Genomic DNA, 20,540 nt, shown 5'->3' on the forward strand with positions numbered 1-20,540 from the left:
ATAAAGACAAAAGCTAAGGTGCTCCAGAGTGCTTCCATTCTGCCATACATATAATACTTAACACTTGCTCAATGTACAGTACAGTACAGTACATGTAACTGTAATAACTTTTTATGTATTAATACTACTTTAATGGTATTCTTGGCAGATTATATGCTAGTACAGTAATGCAGAACACTGCACAACACAGAGAGTGTGCAAAAACTGCAGTGAGTGAGTGAACAAGCTTGCACAATGGCAGCAGACTAAGATTGTCACGATGCAACAGTTTGAGGAGATGGGCTGCGAGATGCATCAGCCAATCACGGGCATCCCATACAGTCACATGACAGTAGTAACCAATGGTACCAAGAAGATGCTTTTAAAAGCTTTAATTTACCATAAATAAATATACATTTTATGAAAATTAAACATACACAGATAGTACTGTACTTACCTGCTCATATGCGATGTAACGCAAATATTCTGTGTCGTCTAACTCAATTCGTAAGCCGTTGTGTCGCCAGGAGTAAGTTGTATCTAGCAAGGGGTCAGTATAAGCCTCACACTCCAGATTTATGGTCTCCCCTTTAGAGCTGGTTATTAGTTCAGGGGGACTTAGATAGAATTCTGGTTTGTCTGTTGAAAGAAAGCCACCATCTCTGGTCACAATGCATTTTATAAAATGTCTGCAATCAAAATTTTCCAAGATTTTTTTGTCAAACTTGCATGTCTAACCCTGCTATACTATACAGCACTACAAAGTGGCCACAAGTCTCACCTTGCAATACTGTACTACATGGTGGCCACAAGTCTCACCCTGCTATACTGTACTACAAGGTGGCCACAAGTCTCACCCTGCTATACTGTACAAGGTGGCCACAAGTCTCAACCTGCTATACTGTACAAGGTGGCCACAAGTCTCACCCTGCTATACTGTACAGTACTATAAGGTGGCCACAAGTCTCAACCTGCTATACTGTACAAGGTGGCCACAAGTTGCACCCCACAATACTGTACAGTACTCACCCTGCTATACTGTACTACAAGGTGGCCACAAGTTCAATTTTATTTACCGTGATAATGCCTTAAGGGGAGCGTCCGGCTGAAGCATGAAATTCGTTAATAATTGATCAATCAATATCAATTTCCTGTCAGCAATTAAGGACACCAGATACATTGTTGCTATAACCCTGAATTGGTTCTGCCTAACCCATGATACCTGATTTTTCCCTTGTATTCTTATTAATTTTCAAAATCCTACTTTACCATAATTTCTCGCTAGATTACATTGAAATTCATATGGAGTATAGGTAATTTAACCCCCTTGAACATGACATATAGACATTTCTGATTATCGCTTTTGTTTTGGGTGCATTAATTTTTTTCCTAACTTACCATTTTTTCTTCCAAATATTTATAGATATAATCAGCAAATAATAAAAGAAACATATGTAAAGAAAATCTATATGTTCAGCCATGCACAATATGTTATTCTACTACGTACTTAGTTTTTGTTTTATTAGAATCGGCCCATAAATGGACATGCTTTAGGGATTTGAAGGTTAGAAATACTCGTGATGAGATACAGGCCAATAGGGTGGTGCGAGAGCAACAGACGGTTGAACCTCTCCCTCGCTTGCTTTGTGTGTAACTGCGGTGTACAAGACTGGTCTTGCTCTTAGCTAGCTGAGAAATGTGCCAGATACTGATTTTTACCAAGTGATTGGTATTACTTTACATTAAAATATTATTATAAATACTTTTCTACAGGTTTTGCTATGTAAACAGAAGGGCCCTTTAAATGAAGTGGGGGGTAGCACAATAATGCATAGCTACACAAATATTACACAATCAAAATAAGTCACCAGATAGTTGTAGGCAACAGCTTTCCTCAGGAATTTTTCTGAATATCTTTTTGATTTTACGATTTTCATCACATTTTCAGCCAAACGCTCCTCTTAACAACTATTTTAGACTATGGCGTTCCCATTTGTCAATGCCCATGAAAACTTTTCTACTGTATTTAAGTTAAAAAGTTTAGTAAAGTAAAAAAAAAAAAAGGACAAGATAGAAATTCTGTAAAACTATTTGGATGAAAAATTTATGTTATGTTAAGCAAGAAGAGAAGAACCTATGACTGGTATAAACTTAATGCCTTCTTCATATTAACACCTTAAATCACAACAAAGTGAATACACAAAGAAGAAGAAAGAAACAGAGAATTTTTTAGGGGGCTCATATATAAATGTTTATTTCACTGGGAAAAAAAAATATCCAATGAGGGACCGAGAACTGGTCAGAAAGTTCTCTATGAGCGAGTTAGACTGCTATTCATAGGGCTGACTGACACATAAAATAATACATACTTAACACGATGAGACGGCCAGAACTCATATCAGTTCCATAAGTATTCTCAGCAGTACAAGTGTAGTTGCCTCCATCTTCCCGAGACACTGGGTTTATGACCAGGTTGCCGTTACGAAGAATGCGACGACGGCCGCCTGAGGAATACACATAAAAGTTATGATAGTTGTAAAAATAATTATTATGATTTATATGGGTCTATTTATATATACTGTAGTAGGAAGAATAGGTACAGTGAACAGTTAAAAATACAAGAGAATATTAGATAGCAGGTTATGTCATTAGCTTAAAGAAAAAATATTAAAACATGTAAAGGAAGTATAATAAGTCTATCTACAGAAAAAGTGAGTTCAAACTTGTTGTCTAATCACTTGTACAGAAAAAGACAAATGAGATACGTTGGTCATGTAATCAGGGGTGAGGGGATGATGACGGGAATATTAATGGGCAAAGTTGGGGGTACGAGGGTCAGGGGAAGGCAGAGAATGGGAGTGATGAATAGAATTAAAAACTGGGTCCCCAGAGAGATACAAAACCTTGGACAATTGGTCAAAACAGCCTCAGAATGTTTAGTTTGGAGGACTGTGATCGCCAACCCTCAGATATGAAGTCAGTACTCTCAATTAATGATAATGAAATTGCTATGGTATATTACAGGACACCAAATAATCCCCATTGTGTCAAATTTTGGAGGACTTACAGTACTGTAATATAAATAATGATAATAATGAATATAAATTAAACTAAAACTCAGTCCTCCATGTATTGTCCCTTTAGGTCACTTAATTTAACTTGAAGTCAGAAAATATTTCATAGTACATACCACTTCCAATAACTAATCCATTTTGCCGCCACACAAACTTAGGCCTCGGGGCTGCTTCAGGATTGCACACAATAGTGACATTTTTACCCTCAGCAGCATACATCTCAGCTTCAACAGGCTTCTTGCGGAATGTGGGAGCAAGCTCTGGAAAAAGGTACCAGCAATTTGTTGAATTTGAAACTGTTAAGAATATGAAACTGTTACCAAGAAAAGAGAAAAATCTCTCTAATCCTCCTCAAGCTACACAGGTTCTACCAAATCATGTGTATCTACAAACAGAAGCATTCCACAAACACGAGTGTATCAGAGAACTTACTTAAAACTTTCAGTTGAGCAGAAGAGTATGAAGATCCAAGCTGATTGGTTGCTTTACACTGGTAAGTGGCTTCGTCTGACTCTTGGACTCCCTTTATCTTTAAAACACTGTCCTGGAATGAGCATACAAATATATAACAGACTGTCCTTGAAAAATAATGTGCTGTACTATCTTTATGAAACTGCTAAACTAGTTGAAAAACAGGTTGTGCCATTTTAGTAAGCTATTAAAGATTCTTATTCTTATTGTCATTATCATTTCAAATATTATTTTTTAGCATACTTTACTAAGGTAAAAATTTCAACCCTTTCAGTTCTACACATGTACAGCCTCCTTCACTTGTGCATTTACAGGAGCTCGTCATATAAACATTCCACAAATCATTACATTGAGATATTTGTTTTAATATTGTTTTACTATGATTCCATAGTATATATTCACTACTGTATTACGAGTTTCCTCCAGTCGAATGTAAACAAACACGGGGCTGCCAAACAGCACAAAACCTGACGAGCTCCTGTAAATGCACCAATGAAGGGGACTGTACCTTGTACACTTGGGACCTGAGTCCTACAAATGTATCAACATCCCATGCTAAATTCTACCATATCAGGTGACATTAGTGTTTATTTGCATGGATTAATAACAATTTATCTTTTGTCAGGAAACAAATGTTTGTAAGTCTCTTCTTGTCAGGTTTTGAAACAAACTCTGGAAATTACGAAGTTGTGTCACCCAAGTGAAAGTAAACGTTGTTGTTAAGATCAAGAGATCAAGCCTGTCTCAACAAGTGACAACTAGAGGGTAAACCTTTGAGATGACATCCTGTGACTGGCTAAGAAAATACATAAGAGCCATAGTAAACAGCCTTAAATTTTCTGGGGAATTCAGACAATGGTACTGTGAGTTGTGTGCACTCCCAAAAGGACCATTAACCAGAAATGTTGGGCATTATTCGGGTATGGATTACATATATTTTAGGTTCTTTCATTAAAATAAACGTTGTGAGGCATTCCCAAAATACTGTAGTTAGGGATAGGTTAATATCCCTGTCTCTGCCAAAATTACTAAAAGGATACTTTTCAATATATAAGGCTAGAGGTAAGCTGCTTTTCCCACAAACACAACACATCTACAAATACTGTATTACAAAATATGAGTACAGTATGTATTAATTTATTTATTCTTAAAGAGTATTTCTGTGGTTCTTGTAATTTTACTAGTCTCTCTCTCTCTCTCTCAATCTGTTTACAGCAAGTGCTTTCCTCCCTCCACATTCAGTTACTAAGTTTTAAATAAAAATAACACTATTGTTACATGGAGACACACTGGAACACTTATTTGGAGACACACTGGAACACTTATTGCACAAGTTCAACAACAGCACTACACATCAAATACTTACAATGATCTCATAACGAAGCTGTTCCTCTTCAGACAGAGTCTCAAATACCAGTGGTTCTGAGTTCCTCAGCCACTCATAATCTACATCAGGTATACCGAAAGATTCACATTCCCAGATTAGGTCGGATCCTTTAGCAATGAACTGGTCATTCAAACGAATGGTGAAACTTGGCTTAGCTGAAAGATGAAAAAAAATAATAATAAAAGTTCTAAGTCAACTACAGTATAGTAAAAACTAAACAATCATATTATCAATTTTGGCCCTTCAATAAACTAAGGCTCTGTTAGAAGATAATAGAAACTGCCTACATCAACACATCAGAATACCTACCTTGGATGCTTAAGGATATGGTGTTTTCTACTGAAAGCCTTGAGTTCTGAGCACGACATATGTAGTCTCCTACATCAGATGGCTCGACCTTGGGTAACACCAAAACCCTGTTGTAGTTCATCAGCTGGGCACCTCGGGGGAGCTGCCCATTTCTTCGGGTCCAGTTGTAATTCGGAACGGGGCTGATGGAAGAATAAACCAGTTAGGACTTCCTCTTGTTATTGGATTATAGCATAAAATATCTGGAAGCATATAAGCACTAAGATATTACTTGTGTCTGCTGTAGTAATCTTAGATAAACTGAAAGAGGGGTGAAGAATCATGGTAGCTAGGTGAGAATATGGCATGAATGAGTCAACCACTAATACCATACAAAATAAAAAATAATAATAATGAAGAATCAATAAGAGCTGCAAGTAACAAAATAAAAAGTTATTGCTGAACAATATGCACACTTCACCCTCCGACTCCCTACTTCCCAAGGCTTATGTATGTTTACTACCATCCTCGTCATCCTGAATGAGAGGAAGACATACACACTGAAAAAAAAAGTTAAATAGTGCAGAAAAATTAATGTGTAGACTGAAGATCAAAATCAGAAATGGGTGCCATGAGTAGATCCATCTTATAGCATATAAGATCATCTTAACCCAAAATCACACTATTTGTGACCCTCCCTTGCCAGCTAGGAAGGAGCTTGGAAGTTCTACATATAATGCCCAATTCCCACTCTGTACAAGTGGGTTAGTGATAGGAAGGGAACCCAGCCCTTCAAATTTGCCTGATAACAACTAGGACACCAAGTCATCATAATCCACAAGTGTGGAAAAAAGACCATAAAAGATGAAGATGATGATGACAGATGCATGAAGGAAACTATCCTGAATATTGATAATTTCAGTCCAAGTACAAATATAGACACTGTAAAATCCTGATGCCTTAGCCTGTATGTGAATTAAATTATACTGAAAAACTTACTATCCAAAAGCAATGCACTCAAGTCTGACATCTTCCCCTCTCACTGGTGCTTCAGGGAAGGCCTTGGGGAAATTGTTGGCAAACTTCAGTTGCTGGTAATTGGCTGTAGGAAGACATCAACATCTTTAAAACAAACAACTGCTCATTATACAAATTTTACTACAGTACCTATTATGAGCTAGATCAAGGGAAGCAAAAGGGAAATAAACATAATGGTGGTACAGTACTTTCTTTCAGTCTTTCAGGTTTTAACCCAGTACACACTTTATATATTGTAAACCATTTTACCAACTGTATTCAATTTTGAGTATCTGTTGGTCTTCAATGCCAAGGTAGGAGATTTCTTGCCCAGTATGTTGGGAATATTTGCTGGTTTGTCTGGTTCACTTTGTGTATTTGTTCCTTAAATGACAATTTATCATCATCTACCATGGCCAGGTCTCTTCCTTCCCTAACCTTGTTTAATAATTTTTGCCTATTTTCATCCTGTACAATGTGTCTATAGCTTTCTAATGCCTTGGCAATAGTCATTATTTAAACACTTTCAGGATTGGTTGACAAAACCTTAAGTTTCCCCTGCCCTCACTAGATAGTAGCACACGCACGTATGTGTGCGGTGTGTGTGTGTGTGTGTGTAGTCTGTGTGCACTAACCAGCATCTATGTAGTGTGCTCACCTTGTGTTAGAACAACTACAGTCCAACAAACATGTTACCGATTCCAATCTTAATCCTTTATTCCTTAGTAACTTTTGATTCCAATCATAGTAATTTATTCCTTACCAGAAATATACAGGTACAGGGTACAAACAATCAAGAACTTACGATGTGGGTAAACTTCCAGATTGAAGAAAGGGCCATTCTTGCCAATACGCGATACAGTACTTTGAACATTGCAGCTGTAGCGACCATTATCAATAAAGTCCAAGTAGGAGAAGTATAAGTTTCCATCAAATGAGACCATCGTTCTTCTGTCCTCTTCAACAAAATTAGGGAAATAGTCTCTGGCCCAGTAATAGCGTACACCTGAAGCAAGAAATCATTCGGTAATACAGTAGATATAGCGTAAGTTATGAAGTGTTTTTATAACTAGTTTTATTGTAATCAGTAATTACAGTATAGTATATAAGAATTGAAACCAAATGGCACCATACCAGGAAAATGTTGAGGTGGATCACAGAAGATGGCTTTGCCCCAAAATTGATTCCCTTGTTCATTTGACCTTTTCAGGTTAAACTCAGCAACATAGGCAAAGAACAACTGGACGCTCTCCGATATGACAGTACCAAACTCATTGGTGGCTCGACAATGGTATTTGCCTCGGTCCTCAACCTGGGTAAACAGACTAAATCAGTGCACGCACGCATGCACGCACACACACACACACACACAGTGAAACCTCATTAATTTGGCTTATTTGGGGGAAAGCATTATTGCAAATTTCAGAGCACAAAAGCCTACCACATAGAAATAAATGGTAAATTAAAAGATGTAATAAAAAAAGAACTGTAAAACACAAAATAGCTGAATAAGTGTTTACCTTTAATTCGAAAGGGCTCCAGGCTCCTGAAGGTAGTGTTGAGGCAGAAAAGGTACGTAATATGGGGGCAGCTGTTTTAACACTATTATATACTGTACAGTACTGATAAATCACTTGTGTACTGTATACACTACTTTTGAGTCACTATCTCAAAGACCTGGACTTAACACTTATAGTTCTTCATCAGACTGTATCATCTGTTAAAGAGGTTCAGGAGAAGGTGTAGTTATAGCACTGAGATTTGACACACCACTAACACTTTTCCGGCATCTTCGCGGTGTAGATTAACACAGTACAGTGACCCCTCGTTTAACGAACGCCTCGGTTAACGAACTGCCTTCCATAAGGATCTTCAATTCGGTTAACGAACAAAAATTCGGTTAACGAATTTCTTACGAACCGACCTCAACATGTTTTCGCTTGCACTGACCGTGCAACCAGCTTTAGCATCAGTCCGCCAATACATTAATCGGTTCTAGGGCTTAAATTCCTTACTATTTTAGTAAATATCAAGAAGTTTATACTATTCAATAATTGTAAAAGTTTAATATTCAATTTTTTAGTCATTTTAACAATTATTGAACATAATTGAAGGTAAAGTGACTAGTTTAATGCGCGGCATCCAGCCTCTTAACACAGCAAACAGGCGTTAGTCTCTCTGTTTTCACTGGAGGTAGCATCTTGCTTGAGACTCTCTTCAACTAAACGCTTTTTTTCTGTGTTTCCAAGCAAATTATTGGTCATTTTGAAATTTATTTTACATATTGACAATATATAATGCAGTGCAGTGTTGATTTAAAGAAAATAATCTTGAAATACACCAAGAGAACTAAAATTTTATGGGTGAAATGGTGCCTTCTCTTCTTCCTTCTCCTCCACCCCCATTCTGATTCCCGTCATCATCATCATCATCATCATCCAGGAGCCTTCTACATACACACCTCAAAGTAAGTGAACTTTTCTACCATTTTTTTTTAATTTAGGCAATTTTCGGTGAGCTGGAACCAATTACCCAAAAAGCCATTGAAACAATGGTTTCGGTTAACGAACTTTTCGGTTAACGAAAGACCTTCTGGAACGGATTGAGTTCGTTAACCGAGGGGTCACTGTATAACCTTTTTCTTCTCTATTTTCAATTTCTTTCTGTTCTTATTTTTTCGCCCCCCAAGCCCCGTTGTGGGTCGTTTGACCTGTGCCCGGGTGGGCTAATTCCCGTGTAAAAAAAAAAAAAAAAATGGACCAGAACGGAAAGAAGTGGAAGGGCCAGGAATACGACACATTACTCACCACGTGATCAGGACTAAGTGAAATCTGGATCATCTCGGATCCAGATTAACAGAGTTTCAATATACTAATATACAATATATATATATATATATATATATATATATATATATATATATATATATATATATATATATATATATATATATATATATATATATATATATATATATATATATATATATATATTATATATACTGTGTATATATATATATATATATATATATATATATATATATATATATATATATATATATATATATATATATATATATATATATATACTGTATATATATACTGTGTATATATATATATATATATATATATATATATATATATATATATATATATATATATATATATATATATATATATATATATAATTATCTGGTAATACTTTTGTGCAAAGAACTGCAAGAATTTAAAAACTGTAGTATCTAGTAATCCATAAAGAGAATTCTCTCCTCATACCCCTTCTCCAGTTATTACCAATATGGGCAGCAGACATACCAACATGAGGCGATGAAGTGGATAACATTGCAAAGAATTTTGTCCAGTGCTTCAAAAATGTAAAGACGGAAAAGTAAAAATTCTATTTTGGGGTCAGTACACTTACACCATAATATACTGACCAATACTGTACCTGCTTTGGATCATTAATGATGAGCGTTCCTCCAGAAACAGTAAAGCGTTGGTCTTTCAAGGGGTCCATACGCTCTGCCTTGATGGCTTCGTTTTCGTAGGTTTCTTTATACCATTCGTATGTTGGGTGTGGGTAACCTTCAGCTATGGGAAAATAAAAATCATTCAATAGGATTATCAAAGTCTATTGATGTGTGCACGAATAAAGAAACATGTAGACTAGAAAATATTGAAAAAGGCAAAACTGAAATCTTTGACAGATAACAAGAAGTTTGGGAACTTGTATAGCATGAGGTACAAGCTGTGGTAGTGCCCGAGACATCTCAGGGATAGAGGTACTAAGGATTATGAATCTACAAAAAGAAAAAATATATCTGAGAATGTCAATAAGATATGAACTGATGATATGCATGAAAAGGCAAATAAATTTTTTTGGGACATCGAGTTATTTCTTGAAAAATAAATAAATAAAAGATAATTCTCATTTCATGGTTGAGGTGAGTGAACAGTTATTTTCTAGCACATACAATCATGCTAGAGGCAGATGCACCACTGTATAACATGGTAATCAGTGGTAGATAATTTGTTTGTGATCAATATAATTTTGTTAGGACAACTGCTCAGAGCCTCTAATGTTTACTTTGTGTAATGGCTACATGTAGGCAGAACAGTCACTAGGCTTGAAGTTAGCCCTGTAATGTATCTCACATAGCCCTAGCCCACAATTAAGAATATTGTAGAGTTAAATGTTCATTTCTAGCTGCTGTTATTTGTATGATTAACAAAAACCAGTTAATAGAAAAATGGTGGAGAAGTTTCCAAAGGGATCATATGATGCACCACAACTGGGAAGTACAATATTCCTTTAAAGCTTGTGTCCCTCGGAAACTCATGGATTGCCATGGAAAAAAAAACCTGAGGCTGTGTTCCAGGGATCAAGAGGAGTCAACAGAGCACCATATTTCCCAGGTCATAAGATGCACCCTATAATTAACAAGGTATATTTTAGAAAAAGATTTTTTACAGATTTAATAGCCTACTGTACTGGCAGAGCAAAGTCACTGGCTGTATGCCCTCATGTTTCTCACTACCACAGCTCACTATCACTTTATGGACCTATTTTCAAATTTTTTTTGGTATTAATAAAATTTACCTAATTTAATACAAAAGGATATAATTACAGTAGAACCTCGATAAATCGGACTAATTTGGGCATATTAAATATGTGTACAGTATTATTTCATTTACTATCCCAGAAATCCAAGTATAAAATAAGACAAAGTGAAGATGATCTAGTTGGCTACATGCTGGGAGTAGAGATGTTGACTCCACTTAGTATTAAATGGAACCAAGTTATGGGCAAGGGGTATGAGAAATGCAATGTTAGGTGTAGTTCATCTCCTGGCTCATTGACTTACTAGAGGCAGCTTCTGCACCAATGGATATTGTTGGAAGCTCCAGATGTAACTGGAAGAGTACCAGTTGCAGTTATTTAAATCAAATTCACTGTTCAGAAAAACGGTGCTTCCTGCCACTGTTAAGATACACATAGCAACTCTGATTAAGTCATGAGTATTCATTATGCTAGAAAATCACAAGCCACTCACCAATGACAATTGCTTATAAAATCACCACATTACTTACCCAAACACATCATAGAGACATAGTTAATCACTTCCCTACGCACAAGATCAAACATGGTGTTCACAGGCTGCTTCACTATTACAGGAGCTCGAGGTATCTTCTTAGGATCCTTGACGATGATGCCATATTCATGGTCTCGTTCAACTGACTCATCAATTAACAAATTGAGGTTCCTTTGGGGAATTTCACACATGTACAGTAGGGGATCATCTCCATCAACCATCAACAAACCCCATTCTTTGTGTCGAAATGAATAACTGTAAGGGAATTTTTTTTTTAAAGCAATAGATGTTACTCTTGGTAAACATAGTAAAGTACTGTATCATATTTCAATCAGCCCTAAATTCATTATCTATTTTACAACAAGCTGGTCCATATTTGAAACAATATCTGTTAATCATTTCAGTTATACAGGTACAGTATCCCCAATTTACACGAGGATTGCATTCCTGAAAACACTAACGTAAATCAGGACCCTTTTAACGTAGGTTTCAATGAGATACATTTCTGGTGTCAGAACACATGTAACAGAAAAAAATATCCAACTCTAATTAAATAAATCCAAAATATTAAACAGCACTAACCATATTAATAATAATAATAACAACACTTAACAGTGTCTAACTTTGTCTCCAGACACAATCTTCCTTGAAGCCTTGCCTTACCCAACAAATGTTCTCCACAACACTGTTCCCAACAAATGTTCTCCACAACACTGTTCCCAACAAATGTTCTCCACAACACTGAACCCAACAAATGTTCTCCACAACACTGTTCCCAATAAATGTTCTTGATTTTTTTTAATCTTCAAATCTATAGTTTTCCATTATTACATTCAATCTTCACCTTTCTCTTTATACAAGAAAAATATAAGCTTCCCTCTGTCATATGTAGCCTGTACATTATGTTCAGTACGTATCAACTTTTGGGTGATGGGTTAAATATTAACCAGTAAAGATACCTTTAGTACAACTACTTTCTCACAGCATGTTAGACAGTGGTTGTTCAAGCAAAAATAATTTTAATCTTCTGTCACACCTACCTATATGCAAGGTAATTCTTGGTGGGGCTGTTGCCTTGGTTAGGCAGTATAGCTTCCATCATGTCTTGATATGAAGTTCCATCTCCTTCATTTTCCCAGAAGCTGGGGGTCTTCTGGTACCCTGAAGTGTACCATGTCCTCTGTAGGGGGTCATTTTCATGCAGATGTCTCGTGAGGAAACCATGTTCTTCTTTGTCACTCACACTCACTAAGTCTGAACCTTCACCATATGCCTGAAAATATACATTTCATTTTTACATAAATTAATATATGGTTTGGCCAAGTGGAGAGAATGCATGCGGCCAAGTGGGTCAAGAGATGCAGGAATCTAAAAGTGAAGAAAGCCAAGAATGACATGGGGTGAGATTGTAACAATTGACATCAAAGTTAAGATTGTGCAGCATGAAGAGCTGCCATCAGGTAATCATAGCAAACCCACATCAGTGCATAAAATAGCTTTAAAACAATGATGATCCCCTCATGGCTATCCATAAATAAATGGCATCCCTTTGTATCTATCCATGACGAATGGTAATTCCTGGCGTCTATCCATAACTAATGACAACCCCTGGTGTCTATCCATAACTAATGACAACCCCTGGTGTCTATCCATAACTAATGACAACCCCTGGCGTCTATCCATAACTAATGACAACCCCTGGCGTCTATCCATAACTAATGACAACCCCTGGTGTCTATCCATAACTAATGACAACCCCTGGTGTCTATCCATAACTAATGACAACCCCTGGGGTCTATCCATAACTAATGACAACCCCTGGTGTCTATCCATAACTAATGACAACCCCTGGCGTCTATCCATAACTAATGACAACCCCTGGTGTCTATCCATAACTATCCATAACTAATGACAACCCCTGGCGTCTATCCATAACTAATGACAACCCCTGGTGTCTATCCATAACTAATGACAACCCCTGGTGTCTATCCATAACTAATGACAACCCCTGGCGTCTATCCATAACTAATGACAACCCCTGGTGTCTATCCATAACTAATGACAACCCCTGGTGTCTATCCATAACTAATGACAACCCCTGGCGTCTATCCATAACTAATGACAACCCCTGGTGTCTATCCATAACTAATGACAACCCCTGGTGTCTATCCATAACTAATGACAACCCCTGGTGTCTATCTACCTATAAAAGGTATCCCATGTATAGTATATATCTATTTAGGCATTCTATGTTATCACCCATCTATTTAGGCACCTTCTGGAACTAGTATCTACAGTACAATAGGATCACCTCACGATGTCTACCCAAATATAAAAGGAAACACAATAATAGCACTAAATACCAGAAAGGATTAATTTTGCTTTAACTTTTAATGAACTGGTATCTAACTCACCTGACACTGAGCTCTGGCCTGCTGACGGGTCTTCACCGGTGACCGGACAAACTTATAACAGGACAACTTGTTAAAGAACCAATTGGTGGGGCATTTTTTCTCCTCTTCATCCAGAAGAGAATCTTGATGAGTTGGGTTCTGTAGTTGTGCTAGTACCACTGTAGTACCAAGGGCCAGCAGGCAAACAATCACTCTCATCAACATTGTACTGTATGAGAAACAAAGGCCATTAATTTACTTATATAATACTTTATAGGCAGTGGATAATTTGCCGTAACCGGCTAAGTTCCTACTACGTTATTTTACCATGAGTGCGCTCTGACTGACTAATCGTCCATTACCAGCAAACAGTGTGAGAATGATAAGTGACTGTGACTCTGGTGGCATTTGGCATTTATTTTGCCGTGAGTCGATCGTTGTGTAGCTATAAACATACCTAACCAGAAGGAGTTGCTCAATTTTGTTCATTTTTTCCACAGATGTTCTTATCATTATAAAAGAGGCAACATTTACTAGAACCTAATAGAACCTGACCTAACCAACCAATGAAAACAACTTAACTTCCCAGCCAGGGGGCAGATCCCCATCATATTAAACAGAAAGTACTTAAACAATCAGAGCGCACTCACGGTAAAATTGCATTAGTAGGAATTTAGCCGGTCATGACAAAATATCCACTACATGCAATATATTACTAATCTTCTACTGTACAGTAGCTAAGCTAGGATGAAAAAAAATCTACAGTATTTTGGGTAAAATTTTAGTTTCGGTCATCCCTATATTTAGTTATCCAACCTAACCTAACCTAACCTAGGCACAGAACCCAGGAACTACATCTAACCTAACCAACCCAGACCCCCCTTTCTGGTGGGGGTTAAATTCCTAAGATTCCCCGAATGACTGTACCGTATTTTCACAATTAAATGCCTAAAACAGCCTTATCATTTAGTCTCAAACAACTTATAGCCTGTCAGGGTGGGACCAAGGGGTGGAACCACCTGGTTTGGAGGTTAGGTTAGGTTAGGTAATTTGCTAGGAAAACGTCATAGAATAAGTGTCTTAGAAATGTCTAAGCCATTGATTGCAAAGATAAAATTCCTAAGATTTCCATGTTGCAGATCTCAGACATTACCAAAAATTTAACCGTTTTTTCTAATATAAATTGAACCATTACGAAATAAAGACATTACAGTATAATAATTCAAAATACGGTAAAATTAAAGGGTAAAATTATTGTTTCAGCCATCCACCTATTTTCCAAAGGTCACAATTGTTCAAAACACACAAAAAACCATTGGAAAAACATAATTTCCACCTAACCTAACCAGTTAATATTGACGACTGACCTGCTAACGAGTTATTTGTTTTGTTGTTTATTTTCTTTCTTTATTTTCATCAGTGAATTCTAATATGATAAAAATTTATTGTGCAAATACTTTGTTTGGTAGATATTTAAGCACTTAAGGTTAGGTTGGGTTGGGTTTAAAAAAAACTGTGAAATTGCAGCGTTTTTATAACGCAGTGGATATTTTGCCGCAACTGGCAAGTTCCTACTAACACTGTTTTACTGTGAGTGAGATTACTTAAGTATATTTTCTGTTTAATGTGACAAGGGGTCCGCCCACCGGCTAGGAGGTTAGGTAGCTTTCTTTGATTGTTAGGTCAGGTTCTATTAGCTTCTAGTAAATATTGCCTCTTCTAATAAGTTTTGTTACATATGGCTATGTATTTACATACCGTTAATATCCTAAGATGAGTGCCATATGTCCTTTTTTATCGGTCACCATTGTTAGAGCGGTTTGGTGGTCTATGAAAATGTAAAAAGACGTATGTCCTTTGACAGTAGTTTATTTTTTGTATTTAATGTGAATTATATTGGCTCAATATAGTTTCTAATATTTTGTAATCATATAATATTATGTACTTACACAAAGAAGTTTTGAGTTAATGTTCTGATTGTAAAAGATATATTGTCTGTTAACGTTGGAGACGCTCTCTCCTCCACAGGGTGTAGATGTGAGGTCAGGAAAGTGATTGTAATCTCATTTCAACCATTGTATATCCTACATTTTGTTATTAATTTGTTCACCAGCATTTAGGGTGACTACTAAGTGATACTTCTGTGAATGGAGGAAGAGCCTTATTGTGAGATTAATATTGATAATTTACTAAATATTGTTTTCTGAAGACTATGTTGTACAATGTCGTATTTTTTAATGACAGTCCGGGAAAACTAATGCGTCAGCTATTCCGTGCATCTTAAAATGCCTTAAGTCTCCTCTCGCTATAACCAATAAGAAACTCCACCACCACCACCCCCGAACATGCACTGTTGATGCTTAAGAAGCCAACACGGAGGGTAACGAAGCACTGGCCTAGGGGGTCAGAGCTTCTCCGCCAGGTGAACACAACACATGGCAACACTTGTGACTTACTAAATATAATATTATTGGAAAATTAATATCTCAGTTATCCTTAATTTCCGGCGGAAATATCATGAAGAAAAATGTCTTAGAAATGTTTAAATATTACGAAATGCACATTAATAACTGTGAGAGAAAGACCGGTGCTATACTATAAATTCACCATTCTCTTCTATGATGTTCCCTTGCAAATTACTTAAATATACTAAGGGATCCAGGAGGGCAGAGTCCTTCCGGTTAGGTTAGGTATTTTTAGGTCGTTTGCGAGGGAAGCATCACAGAAGAAAATGGTCTTAAAATTGTCTAAAACACCGGGAATACACATTGATTAACAACAAATCCATGGTTGTCCGCTGGTAAAACTTTTCCCCACATTCCCCGGATGACCGAAACTCAAGTAACACCCAAAACACATTGTAAAACGCTGAAGACACTTTCTGTCATCACCCAGTGTAGTCTTGGCTTCAATATTTACTCTTGTTCACACCTCCAGCGTCTTTGGGCTATAACACAACCCTGTTGACTTCTCAGATATCTTTCTTATCAACCTACATCTAAAAACAAATAGCATGAGACTTACAGTCATTAATGAAGCAGGGGCCTTCCTCTGCCACACCTTGTGCCTGTTGTTTGACCACACACCTTGTCCGATTCTCTTGTATTTATAAATTTATTTCAATTAAGTTGTCATTTTCATTGATATCTTATAATATTTTATTTATTGTGAATTAAATAAATATTATAATATATAATTTTTATGCTTCTATAGTGGTATCTTTTACTTTCCAAGGATTTATATCTGGACGAGGCGCTGCCCGGACACAGGAAGGCAGGGTCCAGTGAGTGTGGAGGAGCCAACATCCTCCTTCAATAATAATGTTTATTGTCGCTAGTTTCTGTATGAATTACATCAGAGGTAGACATGTTTGGCTGAAGCTGTGTATTTAGTTCGGTTCAGTAATATTAAAACTTTATGTTGTAGCCTTTTTTATTCCACACACACACATATATATATATATATATATATATATATATATATATATATATATATATATATATATATATATATATATATATATATATATATATATAAAGCTGTAGTGTAGGGCCGCCTCTGTACTGGAAGGGCCCCTGGGGGCGCCACCGCCCTTGCAGGAACCCTGGAGGCCCAACGGCCCATGGCAGGTCCCCTGAGCACGCCGCCACCCCTGGGAGGGCTCCTAGGGGCGCCAAAGGCCCTGGGAGGGCCCATAGGGACCCTGAAACCCATAGGAGGTCCCCAGGAGGCGCCGCCGCCCTTGGAAGAGCCCCTGGGGGCGCCGTTGCCCATAAGAGCCCCTGGGGGCGCCGTTGCCCATAAGAGCCCCTGGGGGCGCCGTTGCCCATAAGAGCCCCTGGGGGCGCCGTTGCCCATAAGAGCCCCTGGGGGCGCCGTTGCCCATAAGAGCCCCTGGGGGCGCCGTTGCCCATAAGAGCCCCTGGGGGCGCCACCGCTCCTGGAAGGGCCCTTGGGGCGCCACCACCTCTGGGATGGCCCCTGCCCCTAAGGAGAGCCCCCGGGGGCGCCACCGCCTCTGGGGGCACCACCGCACCTGGGAAGTCCCCTGGGGTTGCCTCTGCCCCTTGGAGGTTTCCTGGGGGCGCTGCTGCCCCTGGCAGGGCCCTTGGGGTCACTGCCTCCCATAAGGATGGGTCCCTAGGGGCGCCTTTGCCCCTGGGAGGGCCCATGAGGGCGCCACCGTGCCTGGGGAGGGGGGGGTGCTGTCCCTAAGGAGAAACCTGGGGCGCCGTCGCCCTAGGTGGACCCCTGGGAGGCGCCACCGCCCATGGGAGAGCCCCTGGGGGTGCCACTGCTCTTGGGATTGCCCCTGGGGGGCCACCACCAGGTCCCTTGGGGTAGCTGCCTCCCCTAAGGAGGGACCCTAGGGGCGTCCTTGCACCTAGGAGAGCCCACGGGGGCGCCACCGTACATGGGGAGGGGGCACTGTCCCTAAGGAGAAACCCGGGGCGCCGTAGCTCCTAGGTGGACCACTGGGGGCGCCACCACCCCTGGGAGGTCCCCTGGGGGCGCCACCGCCCCTGGTGCTCCCGCCGCTCTTGGGAAGGCCACTGGAGGCGCCACTGTCACCCCTATGGCCCTTAGTGGTGCTGCCACCCTTAAGGAGGGCCCATGTGGGCTCCATCGACCGTGCGAGGGGTCCTGGGAGCGACACTGCGCTTTGGGAAGCCATGTCCCCTGGGCAGACCCCTGGGAGCACCACTGCCCCTGGCAGGGCCACTAGGGTCGCCGCCACCCATAAGGAGGGCCCCTGGGAGCACCGTTGCTCCTGGGCGGGTCCATGAGGGGGGCGCCGTTCCTCCTGGGCAGGGCCCTAGGGGCACCACCGCCCCTGGGGGCGTCGTTGCCCATTGGGTACACCCCTGTAAGTGCCATCACCCTTGAGAGGGCCCCTACTAGTCTATGTGAGCTTCGGGTTCCCAATGGTCAGGTATGTCAACTGTTAGTACAGCCCTATACTATATGGTACAATACAGTATTCTCCATTTACCAATTTTGGCTACTTTCTGGGAATTTTTTACTTCCACAACAAAAGGCATAGTTTGCAAAATATACAACATCCAGATTACTTTTTCTGGTTTTATTGTGATTAATAATTACATGTCATGATACAAACAATGAATCTTTATGAACATGGTCCTAAGCAAATATTTCTGGAATATAGTCTATAAATAATAGCTCACAGCTCTATAAAGAATCTGGAGGCAGACTCAATATAACTTTACCTCATGCCTTTGAACACATTGTCACATACCTGTTTTGCATATACAGTACTGTAATGTTAGAGATTCATGCATGACTGATAATGTGTAATAACTTACAAGAGACAACTTCCCATGGATGATCAAAGAGTACAGTGTTATATTTCCTTACTATGACCTTTCAATAATTATTTCTCAAAACTGTAAACAGTGATACAAATACTGTGGGTTTTTTGTTACATTTAGTTTACATCTATAACCTCAAAAACACACTTCCCTCTACTGTAATATACCTTAAATATGAGACCAAGTTTGAAATTTTCATTATTTAGATACTGTATACAGTAGTCCCTCACCAACAGCAGGGGTTAGGTTTCTGAAAAACCCTGTGGTTGGCAAGACTAAAGGCTTATGGAAAATAGGGGGTTGGATAAAACTCGTCAAACCCTAACTAATTTGCTTGTTCCTTCACTAAACAATACAGTACTGTATCTGTATTGTATATTTAATTAAATTTGAGTCAAATACATATAAAATTGCTTAATATAAATTAAATAGTAAAATAAATTTTACAGTACATCGGTGAGATGGCATGTTGCTGTAAAATACGAAAAAAGTAGAGCATCGGTGGGTGTGTGTGAAGTGAATGTTTGTGTGAACTTGGTTGGTCGCTACATCCCCCTAGCTCTTCCTCTACCAAGCTAAGCTGTGTTATTGTTACTTTTCAACTCGTATTTTTGGATACTGTAGATATACATAATTTTTTAACTTTTTTTTTTTACTGTTACATGCACACACAATCATTCATGGTGAAAAAAATCAAAGAAATGATTAACATAAGGTAAAAAAAACTTAAAAGAGATTAAATATTTTTTATGTCCGCAGGAGTTGATCCCACGATATTGGGAGGGGAAAGAGCACTCGTTTCCCTTGTCTTTAGTGAAATGGTTGCCAAATGGCAATGTAGTACAGTAATTTTCTTTTCTTTTATTTATCAATATTATTTTTATTCATTCCTCACATTCACGGAGGAACACATTAGACTGCGGAGGGATAAAGACTCCACACTAATCCCACAATACTTTAAATTAAATGGCAAGGTTGGTGAAACGGTATAGAGTAAATATCAAAATCTGCAGTTGGCAAGGGTCTACCGTACTACTGTAATCCTCTTTCAGCTATATTAACCCCTTCAGTGGTGACAACATAATCTATCATCCCCTTATGCTGGCTGTCAATGCCTGGATCTTTATGGTCATCTCTTAGTATATGCCAACAGAGCTGTAATTAATTTTTACCTGCCACAACTAAAACTCAGCATGTTAATGACTTATCAGTGCAATTTTAATACACCTCATAACTTAACCTGGAACCAATAATAAAGGTTGCCCCTTGTGTAATGAGGATGGCCAGACCAAGAGCCACCTAGGAGTGAATTTGTTTAAGGTGTAGAAGCTGTCGCCAACACAACAACCACACCCTGAGTTGACGAGCTGCATGACCCAGTGTAAAGGAATAGTCCGAGAAGACCGGACAACTCGCCAACTGCACTGGCTAACCATTACCCTGGAACAAGATCCAGAAATCGATTAACATCCAGGTTCCCAATTACTGCTGGGTAGACAGGTAAATGGC

General features: G+C 38.8%; 1 protein-coding gene across 2 annotated transcripts in view; it reads right to left on the reverse strand.

Annotated features, from left to right (window-relative positions):
* The window catches only part of LOC121878065 (contactin-like), a 33,354-nt gene extending 16,474 nt beyond the window's left edge, over positions 1 to 16,880 (reverse strand). For both annotated transcript variants that reach the window (XM_042384044.1, XM_042384043.1), the window contains exons 1-14: positions 16,726 to 16,880; positions 13,723 to 13,930; positions 12,349 to 12,581; positions 11,307 to 11,563; positions 9,664 to 9,806; positions 7,351 to 7,528; positions 7,022 to 7,222; positions 6,199 to 6,301; positions 5,221 to 5,402; positions 4,891 to 5,066; positions 3,486 to 3,597; positions 3,170 to 3,313; positions 2,349 to 2,483; positions 437 to 618 (exon numbers count right to left, since the gene is read on the reverse strand). In XM_042384044.1, coding sequence (XP_042239978.1) covers positions 437 to 618; positions 2,349 to 2,483; positions 3,170 to 3,313; positions 3,486 to 3,597; positions 4,891 to 5,066; positions 5,221 to 5,402; positions 6,199 to 6,301; positions 7,022 to 7,222; positions 7,351 to 7,528; positions 9,664 to 9,806; positions 11,307 to 11,563; positions 12,349 to 12,581; positions 13,723 to 13,926 — 2,250 coding nt within the window. In that variant the 5' untranslated portion in view covers positions 13,927 to 13,930; positions 16,726 to 16,880. The remainder of the gene's footprint in view (positions 1 to 436; positions 619 to 2,348; positions 2,484 to 3,169; positions 3,314 to 3,485; positions 3,598 to 4,890; positions 5,067 to 5,220; positions 5,403 to 6,198; positions 6,302 to 7,021; positions 7,223 to 7,350; positions 7,529 to 9,663; positions 9,807 to 11,306; positions 11,564 to 12,348; positions 12,582 to 13,722; positions 13,931 to 16,725) is intronic.
* Positions 16,881 to 20,540: the final 3,660 nt, after the last annotated feature.

The sequence above is a fragment of the Homarus americanus genome, unplaced genomic scaffold, assembly GCF_018991925.1.
Source record: "Homarus americanus isolate GMGI-L3 unplaced genomic scaffold, GMGI_Hamer_2.0 scaffold45562, whole genome shotgun sequence".
Classification (NCBI taxonomy): domain Eukaryota; kingdom Metazoa; phylum Arthropoda; class Malacostraca; order Decapoda; family Nephropidae; genus Homarus; species Homarus americanus.